The sequence below is a fragment of the Egretta garzetta genome, unplaced genomic scaffold (assembly GCF_000687185.1).
Source record: "Egretta garzetta isolate BGI_Z169 unplaced genomic scaffold, ASM68718v1 scaffold40, whole genome shotgun sequence".
NCBI classification, from domain to species: Eukaryota; Metazoa; Chordata; class Aves; order Pelecaniformes; family Ardeidae; genus Egretta; species Egretta garzetta.
Window position 1 is genome coordinate 2,519,059 of NW_009258484.1, and position 16,195 is coordinate 2,535,253.

General features: G+C 35.2%; 1 protein-coding gene across 1 annotated transcript in view; it reads right to left on the bottom strand.

The window, feature by feature from the left end:
- The window catches only part of NBEA (neurobeachin), a 513,899-nt gene that overhangs the window by 397,985 nt on the left and 99,719 nt on the right, over positions 1–16,195 (bottom strand). Inside the window, 4 exon segments of the mRNA XM_035900172.1 lie at positions 2,057–2,183; positions 10,383–10,504; positions 14,195–14,290; positions 14,542–14,642. Of these exon segments, the coding sequence (XP_035756065.1) occupies positions 2,057–2,183; positions 10,383–10,504; positions 14,195–14,290; positions 14,542–14,642 (446 nt within the window).

Here is a 16,195-nt window from a genome sequence, read left to right on the forward strand (position 1 = left end):
TACACTAATTAAAACCTAAAGTAACTGCTTAACATGTCTTAAAGTTTTAAATTAAGATTGCATATTATTCTGTGAATGGTGTCATATGACATAGTTAACAGTGGTAAGATCTTCACATGAACATAGAGTCTCTGACCTGTCTACATAAAGCTTATGACCAGGTGGCTTGAATACATAATTTTACTGTGGTTCAACAATTTTTTTTTTTTTTTTTAAAAAAACATTATTCAGAAGTTTAATGAGAACGATGTTTCTGGCAAAAGCTATTGCTGAAATGTCTATGTCTGTAAGGAAATGGCTGGAAAACAGTGTATCTGATGACAAAAATCACACTTCTCAAGTTAGCATTTGGGCAGTAAGCTGCTGAGTACACATTTTTTTAATACATATCTACACATTCAATAGTTGCACAGTGGAACCAATATAATACCTAAACAACATGAAGAAAATCAACCTACATGTTAAACAGGGTATGTTTTAACTTATTAGAGCCAGGAATTGTATTTGACGGGTTTTCTTTCCTCCATTATATGTTATGTACCTTCCCACATACATGTACACACAAGTTAATAACGGAAAAAAATATATCATATGAAACCATTTGCAAACATATTCTAGAAGGTTTATTTCAAATACGTTCTAAATCTGGCATGCGACCCAAAGTGTCTGAAGCATGATCTTTGAGAAACATAAAACTGGCATGGAACTCAGACTTGGACACACTTCAGCAGATAACAGATTATGATTGGAAACTGATATTCATATAATGAGATGTACATGTACTAGTATTTCAGAATTAACTATTTTAAGTAGAACAGCAAGAGCTAAAGTTTTCCAGGAATGGCATGAAGAAAACTGGTCATCCAGAATAAAAATTAGCAAAAGAATATCTTGCTAAAATATGAAAGACTGCTTCTTCACCAACAAGTAAAGAAATTATCAGCTAGATCCCAAAAGCTAGTTATCAATAACATAATCCAAAAGTTAACAATTCCATTTGTTCCTAAGTTGAGTGTTTATCAGTAGAATCAGATATGCTACTTTAAACTAAAACTGAACTGTCATCAAGAATCTTTTCTGGCTATAAAATTAAATAAAATTTGCAAAGCAGAATTGATTCTTTTCAATACACTCGGCAGATGTGTGTTTATAAGGCTTTATACATCCCTGAGTAGTATGTTAGAAAAAGATATTATGTTCTAAAAAACCACAAATGACCTCAAAGCTACATAACAGAATTAGAATCAGTGATTTTGAATCACAAATACATACCAAGAAAAACAGTGGAACATAAAGCTGATGAGTGAACAATGGCATTCCCTCCCTAAGAGATTGGCCTCAAAATAAAACAAGCACTGAAATTCAATATACAAATTCTAAGGCCATAAAAAAAGAAATGAGCTTCACAGCAAAATATATGCAAGGCTGCTATCAATGACAAACACATAATCCTTGCTGTATGGGAAAGTCAATGCTTCAGTCAACTAACTGAAATATTGAAGCCAGCATAATCATTGTTCTCCTAGGACTACTAGGCATACAGTAGAAATGAACACTAATATGATCTAGAGAAATAATCAAGATTTACTGTGAAAAATGAGAAATCCCAAAACACCACTGACATAGAAGAAACTTCAGAGCCTTATACCCCCCAGCAACAGATAACAAAACTCCAGCATTACCAGCAAAATGGTTCCAGACATTGGCACCAAAGTTACCAAGAGCAGAATGTGCAGAAATAGAATGACAACCTTTTAAAAATAAAATACAACTGTTTTACAAATACTCAAAATTCTTCTCCATCTGAAGCTAATTAAGCAGTATTTTTAAAAACAAGTTGACTTTATAGAAGTGTTACTTTATAAATTATTACATTTTTCTTGAAATTATTCTGGTCTGGAACTGACATAAAACTTGCATGATCATCAGAGAAGCTACTTATTTATTAGAAATTATTAGTAACACTATGGCACTAAAGTGATTCTAGCCCTTCTTCCCAGAAGCACTTTGTCATATTTTCAATGTTATTCTTTATTTTAAATACCACTTTGCTTACCTTGCGTGGCTGAAAGTCATACTTCACACAGTGCTGGAAACCTTTGCCTTTTGACTTCAGTGATGTAACTATTAAGCAGTTGCCAACAAAATGAGCAGAATACCCAACACCTTTGCTAGTGCGGAAACTGAAAAGAAAGTATTATTAATGAAACTGGAAAAAAGGGAATTATTGTAAAACAAAATGGTCCCAATATTACTTTAAATTGCCATGAGAAGGAAAATAAATTAGTATCTGGAATGGTGAACTTATTTTCCTTCGTACTTTCTCTCCCCACCATTTCTTTGAGGGGAGCTACTAACCTTCGTCACCTACTTGATTCCAGGCTACATTCTAAAAATCAGTACCTTTTTTTTTCTTTACAAAAACCAAAGACGGTAAATATTGTACCTATCATTTTTTTCCTCTCAGTTTCCTAATTCATCATCATTTAAAATACCACACCTGATTTAAGTTGTGAAGAAAAATCCATCACAGAACAAACGTGAGATGTCTTGCAATTTTATGGGGTTTGGAGAACAATGAGACTGGTATGACATACAAATTTGGAGTCAAGGTAATTACTGTGTAAAAGAATTATTTCATTTTCAAGACTTATTATTTAGTTAGGCTAATGAGCTATGAAGATTTAATCATCTGAGTTGTGGATTTATTTTCTTTTGTCAAATTGATAAAGGACTACACTATTAACAAAGTAAGTTTAGTTCGGGCTTCCAGCTTTCTTGTGACAAATATCACAAAGACAGATAATGCAGAAAGCTCATACATTTCTCTAATTATAATTGAAATCAAAAGCATTGCAAAGAGAAATTCTGGACTCCTTAAAAAAACATTTTGCAAAGGCAGCTGGTGGAAATTCATGACTGACATTATACAGAGCATTTTTAAAAAGGTAAGTCCATACCCACAGCTATGTCACTTGTTCAGTTCTGAAAAGCTAAGTACAGTAAAGAGAAGTCTGCTATCATTAATATGGAGCACACTTTATACAGCTTTTTATAATAAGAACAACTGAAAGTCTTGTGGGCTAATTTGAGACTTTGCTTTACCTCCTTGGGGCTTTATGCCATCCAAAGAACTTTTCACCAGGTAGTTGCATCTCTCACAATGCCAAATTTGTTTCTCAGCAACATAAGCCTTCTCTACAAGCTAAAATGGTTTTGGCTAACAAAGTCTTATTCTGAAGGACATTTTAAAAAACACACAGAATCACTACATTCTGACATATGGTGTAGCTATTATTTGATTAGAGATGTAAAATAAAATGGTTTATTTTAAATTGCCAACAGCCAATCATTGAAAATACCATCACATTTTTACCTGATAAAACATTATTAAAATTGTGTAAAATGCATCCTACTCCTTTATATACTGAGAACACTGTTAAAAAAAAAAAAAAAAAAAAAAAAGAATGGCTCTTGAAAAAACATCTGCACCTTTAAAATTTTTCCCTTTCCTAACTCCCCCAGTTACTGGGCTAATTTTGTCACCATTATGGTCAAACCAGACTGTTCCTGAAATTTTAAGCACTGAATTGTCCTTACATGTGTAACTTCCTGGAGTTCAGCATATAAAGAGAAGAAAGCAATGAAATAATGAAAAATAGCTCATTTCTTAGCAGGACTCTTCATCTTTGAATAGAATGAATAATTTTCTGAACACGAAGCTTAGCCAAGATTTTACGTTTTCTTGACCAAATGAATTAGCATTCTAATACAAGAGTAGCTGAAAAACTGAGAACTCAAATATGTTCTCTGTTTACCTCAAAATTATAATATACAGATTATGTTAATCTTCACATTTTATTTCTTGCCAAAGGTAAAGTAGGCTAGGACTGGTCTCTAGGATACTGCACAGAAATTCTCTTACCAATTACCTACGCATGCAGAACTTGCCACATCCAAGGAGGAAATGCACAGAGACAACAAGAGCAGTACTGTCAACACCCATATGGTTTTACGAGCCTTTAACTACCTCCCATAGCAGCTGGTATACGATTTTACTACAGATAGTTCATAAAACCCTTATAGTTATGTTTCATTTCAGCCAGTGTCTCAAAGCAGCTACTGGATGTTATTACACTTCAATAGTAGGTAAGCATTCTTCCATCCACTGGTGAAACTGTTTAGTGATTTCAGTTTCTTTAGCTTAGGGTTTTACGAGCAATTTAACATATGATCTTAGTACTGAGATTGAGAAGATATTAATTCTTTCTTGCCTAAAGAAAAGAAAAAAAAATGTTTTATTATCTACTAACTTTGGAAATTCCATTATGTGCCTTTGCAACTGTTCTGCACTACCTCCATTATTATTAGCTCTAGAGAAGGAGGGAAAAGCATAGACAGCTTGCTTTGTGGCATTTTTTTTTTTCTTTGTCCTTACATCAGTAAAAATAAAATTTAGAATGCTCTTTTGGAAGTTTTAGCCATTCTTCCATTAAATCGTTGCGGAAGCACTTGAATGTTTTAAGGACAAAAAGCAACAATTATGACAATCCAGCCTCAATTCACACTCTAATTCTCTTACAGAGCCCAATACACAATTTGAAAGAAAACATCTCTTAAAAAAACCCAAACAATCCACAAAAAAAACTACCAAAAAAAAAAAAAAATCTGATTCCTGCACCAGGGCAGGTTTAGGCTAGACATTAGGAAAAACTTCTTCACCGAAAGGGTTGTCAGGCTCTGGAATGGGCTGCCCAGGGAGGTGGTAGAGTCCTCACCCCTGGAGGTATTTAAAAGAAGGATAGATGAGGTGCTTAGGGACATGGTTTAGTGGTGGGATGGCAGGGTTAGGTTAAAGGTTGGACTCAATGATCTTAAAGGTCTTTTCCAACCAAAGTGATTCTATGATTCTATTCTATGATTCTTATGTAGAAGTAATGTAACCCCTTCTCCTTTTTTAGCAGAAACAAATATAGATATTTAGCGGATAGAGACTTCGCAGTTAGGCATACTTAAGGTTAGCCCTAAATTCCTAAATTTGCACTGTCTTTATGACAAAGAATCTACACCTCATTTTTGAGGAAACATTTCCAACAACCTATTAAACTGTGATTATTATTATGCTGTGTCATCTTAAAACTGTGATAGTTAAAGAAACCATAGTATTGTGCATCTACAAGTTTGACTGTTGTGCTATCTACCCACTGGGCCTCAGATTAAACAATCCATCAACATCAGATTTTGCATAAATTCTGAAAACAGAATTCAAGAGCATCCTTAATTTCACAACTTATTTTTTCTTTTCTTGAAAGGTTTTATTATAAAATGTGTTTTCCTGAGCCTAGTTAACTCAAGAGTGTTCTCTGAATAGTACCAATTTTTTCCATCATCTCTTAAAAGAAGCAGCAATTCTTAACTATAAATGGTATTCCAGTAACGCTTTTGTCAAGATTTCAAGAAGTGATCACATCACCTCTACTCTCTTCTGTTTGTTCAGACTATCCTTGAAAAGATCACATTAGCTCTTTCAGCTAGAGCAATGAAAAAGTCAGTTGGTTACCTACAATAGCCCTTAACATCCTTCTATAATTACTGCTTTCTAATACATAAGTACTAATTCTGTAAGCATAGCATCCATTATTCACTGCTAGGTGTATGACGCTGGTTTGTCTATACTAAAATTTGTGCTATAGGATTCTGAATCTTATCATTTGAACCTGACTGCTCTGCAACAAAGCCTTCTCCTTATTGTTATTTATCATCCAGGCAAATGTCAAAGATTTCTCATTTTCTTCCAGGATTGTCAGACTAATTTTGTAATTCGTAATTGGTACAATACTGTTCCAATACACAAATATTAATAGACTGTCACTTAGCAGCTGCCCAACATCACCCTCAGAGATAATTAAAATTATTTTAAAAAAAATTGGCTTACAGTTTTTGAAGCAGCACTCAGCATTTAGCTAATTACAGAACAGTTGCAGTTTTCCCTCACATCTGGCAAATGTGAAAGCATTTCTTGCTTCCTTTCTCCATTTTTAAGCATTAGTTTTCACATCATGGTCAAACTGATGCAATGGCTCTCTCCCACCAGAAAGGCCTCTGGCCGCTTCTTTCTGCACTCACTTAAAGCCTGGATCATACCTAAGAAGGTGATCTGGAATAGTCAGCATGTATTTACAAGTTGGAAATCATCCTTGATAGGTAGCCTTCTACGATGAGATGACTGGTTTGGAGGATGGAGAGGAAAGTTGTGGATGTTTATCCTGACTTTCTAGCAAGACAGCACTGTAACAAGCTCCATAACAAACTAATGAAGAATAAGCTACATAAGGGGATGGTGAGGTGATCTGAAAATTAACTGAACTGCTGGACTAAAAGCATTGTCATCAGTAGTATGAGTCCAGTTGGAGGCCAGTTACTACTGGAGTACTCCAGGGGTCAATACTGGGTCCAATCTTGTTCAGCTTCTTCATTAATAACCTGAACAGTGAGACAGAGTGCACATTCAGCAAGCTTACAGATGATACAAAATTGGAAGGAGCGTCTGATACACCAGATAAGTATGCAGTCATTCAGAGGGACCACAACAGGTTGGAGAAACAGGCCAATAAGAATCTCATGAAGATCAACAAAGGGAAGTGCAAAGTCCTGCCCCTGAGGAGGAACTGCACCAAGCATCGGTATATGCTGAGTACTGACCAGCTAGAAATCAGCTTTGCAGAAAGGGACCTGGTGGTCTGGGTGGACAGTAAGTTGACCGTGAGCCAGTAATGTGCCCTCATGGCAAAGGCAGCCAATGGTATCCTCAGCTGCATTAGGAAAAGCACTGCCAGCAGGATGAAGGAGCTGACCCCACCCCTGTCCTCAGCACTGCAGAGACCACATATGGAGTACTGTGTCCCGTTCTGGGCTGCACACTACAAGAAAGACATGGACATACCAGGAGTTCAGCAAAGGACTGAATGATCAAAGCCTCTGGCACATGAGAAGAGGCTGAGATATGTGACTGTTTAGCCTGGAGAAGAGAAGATGTGTATAAATACCTGATGGGTGAGGAGTAAAGAAGACTGAGCCAGAGATTCTCAGTGATACTCACTGAAAGGACAAGATGCAATGGACACAAATTGAAACTTATAAACGTTTTCATTGCGAGGGTGGTCAAAGACTGGTACAGGTTTCCTAGTGAGGTTGTGATGTCTCTATTTGTGAAGATATACAAAAACTTGACTGCAGAAGGTCCTGAGGAATCTGTTCTAGCTGACATTGCTTTCAGCACCTCTGCTTCAAATCAGAGTCCTCTTTGAAATTGTGCATGCTACTAAGTTATTCCTTTTAAAATAAAGATGTGTAAAAGACAGATGACCTTTAAGAAGAAGACACATTTTTCACCTAGTTAACCAGAAAAAGATATCACATGCCCCAAAAGCACATTGAAAAAAAAAAATATCTTTGCTTTGGTATCTTCCTCTTGGTGGTGGCTGTGTGTCACTCAACCTTTCATGTGGCAAAGTGTAAAATCTGCGTAAAGAAGTTTAGATGGATGACTTAGTTTGAATATTTTTATTGTTTTTAATTATTAACTATAATATGTTAAATGGTTTAAGCCATTATATAAAAATGACATTTATTTGCATTGTTCCTAATTTCCTTCTAAGGTTGGTATATTCAGTTTCTCTTATGTGTATTACATGTAACACTGACTTCTTTCTGTGGCTCTTGTGAAGCACTTGCAAAATTCCACCTTGTTATTCACAGAAGTTTTATTTCCTGCTCTTGATAAATACTCCCCTTTTACATATATTCCATAACAAGAGGTAACGTAAGAAAGTGAGGCATTGAACTATAATTGAAGATTTGTGCATGCAAGTGTGTGTGTGTGTGTGTGTGTGTGTGTGTGTGTGATACCAAGTCATTCATTCAGCACAGATATGCCCAAAGATTATGTGAAGAGTCTGCATGAAGCAAAATACCTATCCTTACTACAGAGGTTATCCTTTATGCACTACAATAAGAGAGTTGAAACTCAGTATGTTTTGGGGCTATATTTTCTCTCCAGGTTTCCAAGCTGCAGCAACAAAATATAGAAGACCTTTTTTTGTTATGTGCTGGGTTATGAAAACAGCAAACCCATGAAAACAAAGAAAAGCACACATTAACCATGGGGAAAGACAAACTCATAGAAAAAAAAAGTTTCTTACTCTGCTAGACTCTTTATTCTAATCAATCTAATAAACATATTAAGTTACTTACTATAGGTAAATCATACTGTCAGTGGACATTTTTTAAGCAAACATGGAAATGTTACTGTTGTAGCTAGCAAGAAGTATATTGACTAAAAATATATTCTTTAGAGTATAAAGTTAAGGGGAGAACTAGAATTCTTCTGAAGGAAGAAATTCACGTTTCTTTGATAACTCAAAGGGCAATTTTGTGGGGTTTATTCATTGACATGTTCAAAACCAAACACACTAATCAAGGAAAAATCTGTTTATTAAAGACAGATGTCTGAGTATACATGGCAATTATTCTAAGCTATACCACTTTGTAGCAAAGTGTATATAGGCTAGAGAAAAGGTCTAAATCAATATACTTAAAAATGGAACCAGAAGTAATTCCCTCTGACACAGACAAATACGAAATATCCATAAATATTCAGGAAAGCTTAACACACAGAGGATTTTAAACTATTTCAGTGCAAAAAGGTATGTTAAAAAGCATGCTCAAAAATTTTAGAATTCAGTAAGAATTGTAATCATTTCATGATAAACATCAGAACTACATCATGGCAAAAAGTGTGTATAGAAAATAGATAATTAAATGTCTGAAGTTACTCCAACCTAATGCCATTACTGCTTCTGCATGATATTGGAATCAGAAAGAATCACATTCATCACTCAGGCTAAAGGGCTTTCTACACTACTAACTGTAAGAAAAGCAGCATGCATCATGGGCTGTGCAACTTTGGAGTATGCTTTTCCTGTTCTGAGGCAGTAACAAGTTCTCCAATCAAATACACCACCTAAAGTTGCCAATGCTGAAACGTAAATTCTGGCTAAGAAACAAATGATCATATTAAATTCATGTACTCATATTCAATCCTATAACTGTGTTTGTTATTGTCCTTGACAGACTGAAAAAATAAATAAAATATAGATCATACTAATAAACATAGCTATAGCCAACAGCTTGAAAAAATCTCCATGATAAAATAACTATAGCACTTAGCAGAAAAAGGACACATGCAAAAGCATTATCCCAGATGGAAATTTGGAGAAAATGTATTAACTTTTTTCTTCAGAATAAACCTAAATTATTTTTAATCAGATATTTGTTCCATAAAAAATATGAATTATTTTGGTTTACCAAGTAAATGCACACTAAGATTTTTATGGATTGATAGTACCTTCCTGAGACCACATCAACTGGTCCTCTCCTCAGCTGACTATTAAAAACTTCTGCTCTTTACACTACCTGGAACTACTGCAAAGTGCTACTTTTAGTTACTTCCCTGCTTGTGCTACTCCTGTTTTCCTGAGCTGATAAAACTTGATAGATCTTGCTTATGTCCAACCCTCATCTGTCTGCACAGCTGATATACAGTCTTGAAGAATATGAGAAAAGGTAAGCATGCTAAATAGGAAATACATAAAGAATGAAGAAGTGCTGAAGAAAATACCAGCATGTTCCGACACAACAGAAGATTCCTTATTTTCCTCTTTGTTTTTTTTTCTTCAGCTAAGACAACCATACTTGAGAAGATATGTAATTAATTTCTGAAGTGAAAAAACTTTTTTCATGGTTGAAAATAAACATTTTTACTACTATAGCATAATTTTGAAATGTCAGAGGACTTTATTAAGGATGTAACTATTATTTCTATTTTCATCACAATAAGAAACGTAAGTAAACTAAAATTGTCTCTCCTGCAAGCTTCCATTTTTGGGAACAGGTAATCAGTGAGCCATTTTTATATTCACAGATCTACTTTCTATCACCTGTAGCTAATGTGCAAAGAGTGCACTCTGAGTATAATAGATTTTGGTTTTAGTCAGCCAAGAACCTTAAATCCAAACAGAAAATATGACAACATTGTCAGATTACAGCTCTAAGAAATCATATCATTTAAAATTCCTAAAGAAACCACCTCACTAGATTTTATGGTTTACATACAAGGCACATGTCTTGCAGCCATGGATTTATAAATTGCAAAGCAAAAAGGACAGATGACTTTGTAAGAGTTCGTATACAGTAAGCAACCATTAAAATCTGCAAATATTGGGCAGGGGGGGAAGCATGTCAGAAACTAAAAACCGTGAGAAAGATTAATTGTTATTAGGAAGCCAAAACAAACTGTAACTGCAGCGTCATAAGTTACTTACCAATAGAGATAGGGTTTATCCTTATCTACATTGATATTGTTTAGTGGATCCATACGAAACCAGGTGTTAAGTGTAAACCCATTTTGATAAGGCCACTTAGCAATAGGAGGCAATGCAATTGCCTGGAAGGAAAAAAAAAAAAAAGGAAACAGCAAGTCAAAAAAATGAATTTTTGAGAAGCATTATTAAAGTTAATGCCTTTCTAAAATCCTGTCGTTCTGGATCCGCAGATCTGCTTTAACTTTAAAATATTAAAGAAGAATTAAAAAAAAAGCCCCCTCAAATAGTTCCTTTGAATAAATGCATTAGTTTTCCATCTATTTTAAAATCCTCTAATTTTTAGCTACATAAATTCTACCAATAAAGGGCATGAAATTAAATTTGTGAATGGGTAATATTAAGAGAAAAAAATAGAAAAAGTACTTCTGCAGAAATTAAACTATAAATTCAGCTTTCAGTAAGTATTCATCTCATCAATACACTTAAACATTAAGATCAAACTAATCTCAACAGATAGTACAATAGAGATTCACTGTTAAAACCACAGTATAAAAAAGGTTGTTCTCTGAGATTTAAGAGAAGTACCAGAGTTTTTTCCTATGAACACTTAGTAAGGTAAGAGACTGAAAATTTTACCCCCACACTCAGTTAAATACATTAATAGCAAGATATGGCCTGGGAAGAAATTTGATTTTTCAATACTTTATTTTTATGGGCTGACTGATGAAGAGGTTTCAGAGAACTCTTTATCCCTGGGCAAGGCCCTGAATACCTGATCTAACTTTGAAGTTAAACACTTTTTAGGGAGGCAATCAGACAACATTAACTTCATGGGTCATTTAAAGATAAAACATTTTTTCCCCTCAGTATGAGAACTATAATCAAAATTAAGTAATTTAAAAAAATTAAGACATTAAATGTTTGTAATAACTTAGAGCTTACTGTAGCAGGCACTAGTAACAATAATTTTTTTTCTCCCTCCATCAGACAAAATATGGAATACCTTAGACAAAAGCAGTTAAGGAGTAATAGACTTTAATACGACTTCTTGAAACAAGTTGTATATGAATGCAAAGCAGAAGAAAATTATTTTATAAATAACAATAGCATGCTATTTCTAAGTGTATTTAATTGATATTTTTCAGTTTCAGTAAGATAATTTAACCTCTTACTACACTTTAAAATAATAAAGTCTAGTTAATTAATACTTGCACTGATGGTATTGTGTTCTTATGAAAGAGATCAGTGATACTGATTGAGCACGGGCAGTTTGCCCAGAGAGGTTGTGAAGTCTCCATCCTTGGAGATGCTCAAAAGCCATCTGGCCACGGTCCTGGGCAGCCTGCTCTAGGTGGTCCTGCTTCAGCATAGAGGTTTGGCCAAGACGACCTCCAGAGATTCCTTCCAATCTCAACCCTTCTGTGATTCTACATGATACTTATGAGTCACAGTTGGAAATACTTTTTCAAGAGTGCTCAAATCTTGTATTGTCCTGGTTCATGCAGAAGACTACAACAAACTGCGGCAAACCCATTTATTGCTTAAAATAAGAATGGACACAAGTCTTGGCAATAGAGTCACAATAACCACACTAAGATTCTATGCCAATGTAGTCAAGTACATAAAATAATGGTACAGAGTGGGGCTGACTCTTCATTATTTTTATATGCAAGACAATTGCTGGAAGAGTTTTAACAGCAGAGAAATAGATAGGGAACTCACAGTAGATTTTATAACTAGATACAGAAATGTGCTCAGATTGCTAGCATTTGACTAGACAAAAGAAATAACACTAATTCTGCTACTAGCCTGGTACGAACTGTTCAGTACAAGACATTTCAAGGAACTCCTTTGGGATATCACTCCTGCCTCCTGAGAGGGAGTTCGTTGCCTGAAACAGGAAAATTGCTGCTTGATGACAAACAGGAACAACACCTGGGAATACTACCACCATCACAAGGTGTCCTTCTAATGGAAAGACTAATGTGCTACTTATACAGACTGGCGGAGATGTAACACGGTACTGGGAAGAACCCTTCAGCTGGGATAGTGAAGCAGATCTCACCAGCAGATCAGCAGACTGATTCAGCAGACTCTTGCCTTTTTCATGCTACCAGTGTAGTCCTGGTTATATAAGGAGCATGCACCCAACTTCAGAGAGGGCCAATCTGGTATTTATCATGCCAGATAAACACTATGCTGTTTTTCTGTCTGATGTCATCACTGTGCATCACACTTGAAAACCTGAACTCAGCGCTAGTAAGCTAGATCCTATCCATTCCCTTTCTTCTAATGCAGTGCTTTGTTGTTTGGGTCATTCTGTAAGTAATCGCCCTTGGTTCACTTCAGAGCACAACTCCTCTCCAGAACTTCATATTTGAAACTCCTATTTCTTGCACGGTCAATGATGAGTGGTATGTGAAACAACATCCTTTACCAAGAAAAGAGAAATGCCTATTGTGCATTTCAATCGAGAAACTTTATGCGCCTGTAAAACTGGCAGTACTGAGAACTGAATTTTAAATATGATTTCCAATAATCGATGCATCTCTTTGGAGATGGAGGAACACTTGAAATTCTTCCCCTGCAAAACTTTTTTTGAAGCTCTAATACAAAATGAAATTTAAGAGAGACATTTCATCAGGGTTTGCCTCTGAAGCCCAGAAATGTCAAAGCAGTATGTGTCATTGTAGGCATTCATATTCTGCAACAGCTGTCTTGCTGCTGCATGTACTTTTAGGAGAGGTTAACTGTGGTTTTAATTTAGCAATAGCAAATGAAACTCTCTTTTTCAAAACTCAGTAATTAATTCCTTACACAATGCTGACACATCTGTTTGTGCAGCTGAATATCAAACAAGATCAGGGAAGCAATCTAGCCAAAAATAACTCAGGTGAAAAACAGTGATTTTCAGCCAGTTTATTTCCCTGATGCTATCCACCACACCAACAGCTGTATTCACAAAGGCGAGGAGGTGGTGGTTTACGCTTAAAGAAAACCATCAGCGCTATTGAAGAAATACAAGTACAACAGCCCAACAGAAGCCCCCACTGCCCGTCCTGCACTGGCATGAAGAGACAGGGATCCCAGGATTATTCGCCCTTGAAAGATTCCAAGTTCTACCATGAGCATATACTATTCCATACCAGAATGGAACTAAACCTCAAACCTGAATTTCTCATTTTTAAGCATTTTAAGCATTACTGCCTTAATAATCATATTTATAAACCTGTATGCAATATTTGAATTTATTTGCAGTTTTTTTCTGAATGTACATGCAGTGAATAGAAGACAGAATATCCATTTGAGAATGTTTAGTGAGGAAATACAATTTCATCATTTTATGTTATCTCAAAAAGTAAAGCCTAAAGACTTCATTTCAATCACTGCCTTGAGGGAAAGAAAACAGCTGATGGACTTCAGAAAAAAGAAAAAGATATAATAAAATTTGTGACTAAGCTGTCACTGTAAACTGTGGTGACAAGCACAAGCTCATCCCTATGCTTTCCTCAAGCCTCTGCTTTCTATAATATCAATTACATTATTCAAATAAAATAATACTGTTCTTTGGAATTTTCAGGTTTCGCTTTCATGGTCATTTCCCCAGACAAAGATCTGTTATTTGACATTCCATCCTCACAAGTGCAACTTCTCAACATTACACTACCTTGCAAACCTATGGAAGGCAAGGTCTAGCATGTGCTTCCTCTCTCATTTCCTTTTCAAGAATTTCCAAAAACAAATGAAAGAAAATGCAAATGAGAAGCAATTTATTTGTTCCTCAAGTTGTAATATTTTGATTGAAAACTTACTGCAGCACTACAGCCTGGGAAGTTGAAAAAGGTATCTGGCCCATGTCTCTGTGGCATCTGATTAAGGACTGATAATAGCTTAACTGCATGTCTTGGCTGCGAAAACAAGAAAATTGCACAAAAGTCAATACAACCATTTTTGTACTCTCTAGGCTACAACGGAAACTGGACGGTTTTCAAACAACACAGCAAATTAACTCTAAAGTAGTTAGCAAAAATACTTTGTAAACATATGTTCAATCAACATGAAAAAAAATAATTCAAGTTTATATGTCCCAGGAGACAATTTATGTTAACTTCAGGCTCTAATGGAATGACACTTAATGCTTTATCTGATCACAGCTTACCCAGATTCCATTTTCGCCTCGAAGCATGCTGAACAAAAGCTTCAACTCTTTGACAGTGATGCTGTAGCTGGCAAGAACCCCCAACATATCAACTAGAAGATCTTCAAAGGAAAATAAAGTTATTCTGAACTCTGAATTTCATTGTTTTGACAAAAAAGCTGAAAAAGTTAATACCTTTCAAAGTAAGTGTATTCACAAATTCTAAAAATCAAACTTAATTGCCTTAAATATTTTACAAAGGATTTCACGTTCTCATTGTTTCAGTGATTTTAGAAATAAATTTACATATGCAGTTTTAGATTTTGCATCACACTTTGAACAAAGTATCTATTAAATTTATGAAGAATTGATTCTTCCCATTTCACAACATTCATCATACATTATGAACTTCTTGCTCGCTCCTTTCTATTACATACTTTTGGGGTAAGGGTTTCTTCATTCCTCTGAAGTTAGTATTTTTCAAAAATTTCTGAACTAAAAGATACTTGACATGATTCTTTAACTTAAGCACAGCATATTATACTGAGAATTGTTATGGTTCCCACAGTTTTGTTACAGTGCTTCCAATTTTTACCAGAATGCAAGTGCAGGGAAAAAACAAACCAACCAACCGCAAAAAAACCCTCAAAAATCATAGTGAGAAAACAATAAAAGACCACAATAAAAAGAAGGGATCAAAATTGCTAAAGAATTTATGTAATACGGCTTTCATTAAAACATCTCAAAATCCATAAACTTTTAAAGTAATAGCATTACGTAGCCTGCCTTTCAGAGAATATCAGGTTTAAAATTACTGCTAGTGTTTGGATCTTTATTTTAAACCACAGAATTTCATTTTAAGAATTTGTTAGCGTGTGGGATGCTGGACCTCGCCTTATACTCCACACTTTGTTCGGGAATAAAACACATTACTAAGAATTACTGCTTCCTCTAGTAAGAGGAAAACCAATTTGCTTCTCTTCACAGATGTGGCATAAGAATTTTAATTCAGAGATCAGGCAGTGAAGTCTAGAGTTTCCAAAACAAAAAGCTAGGACACAACAGAATCAGCATTAACAAACTTTTTCACTCTGCTCAACAATCAGAAAATTCCCCCATAAAACTTGTATGAATACAACAAACATGAATATGCTTATATCTTATTTGCAGGACTACATGCTCTCCTTATTCATTAGTGAAAGGAAGACTATTACAGGTGCCGACAAAGAGTAGTCTTAAAAAGCATCCATCCTTTTCAAGGACAGTTTGCACTGATATTTTGTTTTAACCCAAATTTTCTCTCTGAAACCCCCTATGTACATGTGCTTGAGTAAAACCATCAGTATCTATAACTTGTTCCACTATGAAACCAACCTCTGGTCCAAAGTAACCAAAAGGCATGTGTGAACAATAAAATATCATTTAATTTACAGGAGACACAGTAAGCTGTTCAGTGAGTGAAACTGCATGTCAGGAAAGGCAAAACACTGTAACTTGCAGACATATTTACCACAAGATCTGGATATATTCCTAGTGTTCAAGTATAGACTTTTTTCCCTTTCTTTAAAGGAAGAGTTTATTTAATCTTCCCTTTAAAATTAGTGCCACGTTCTACTTGTGACAGGATTTCCTAAGGGAAAATAAAATAAAGCTAAGGAAACTAAAACCCCTTGTC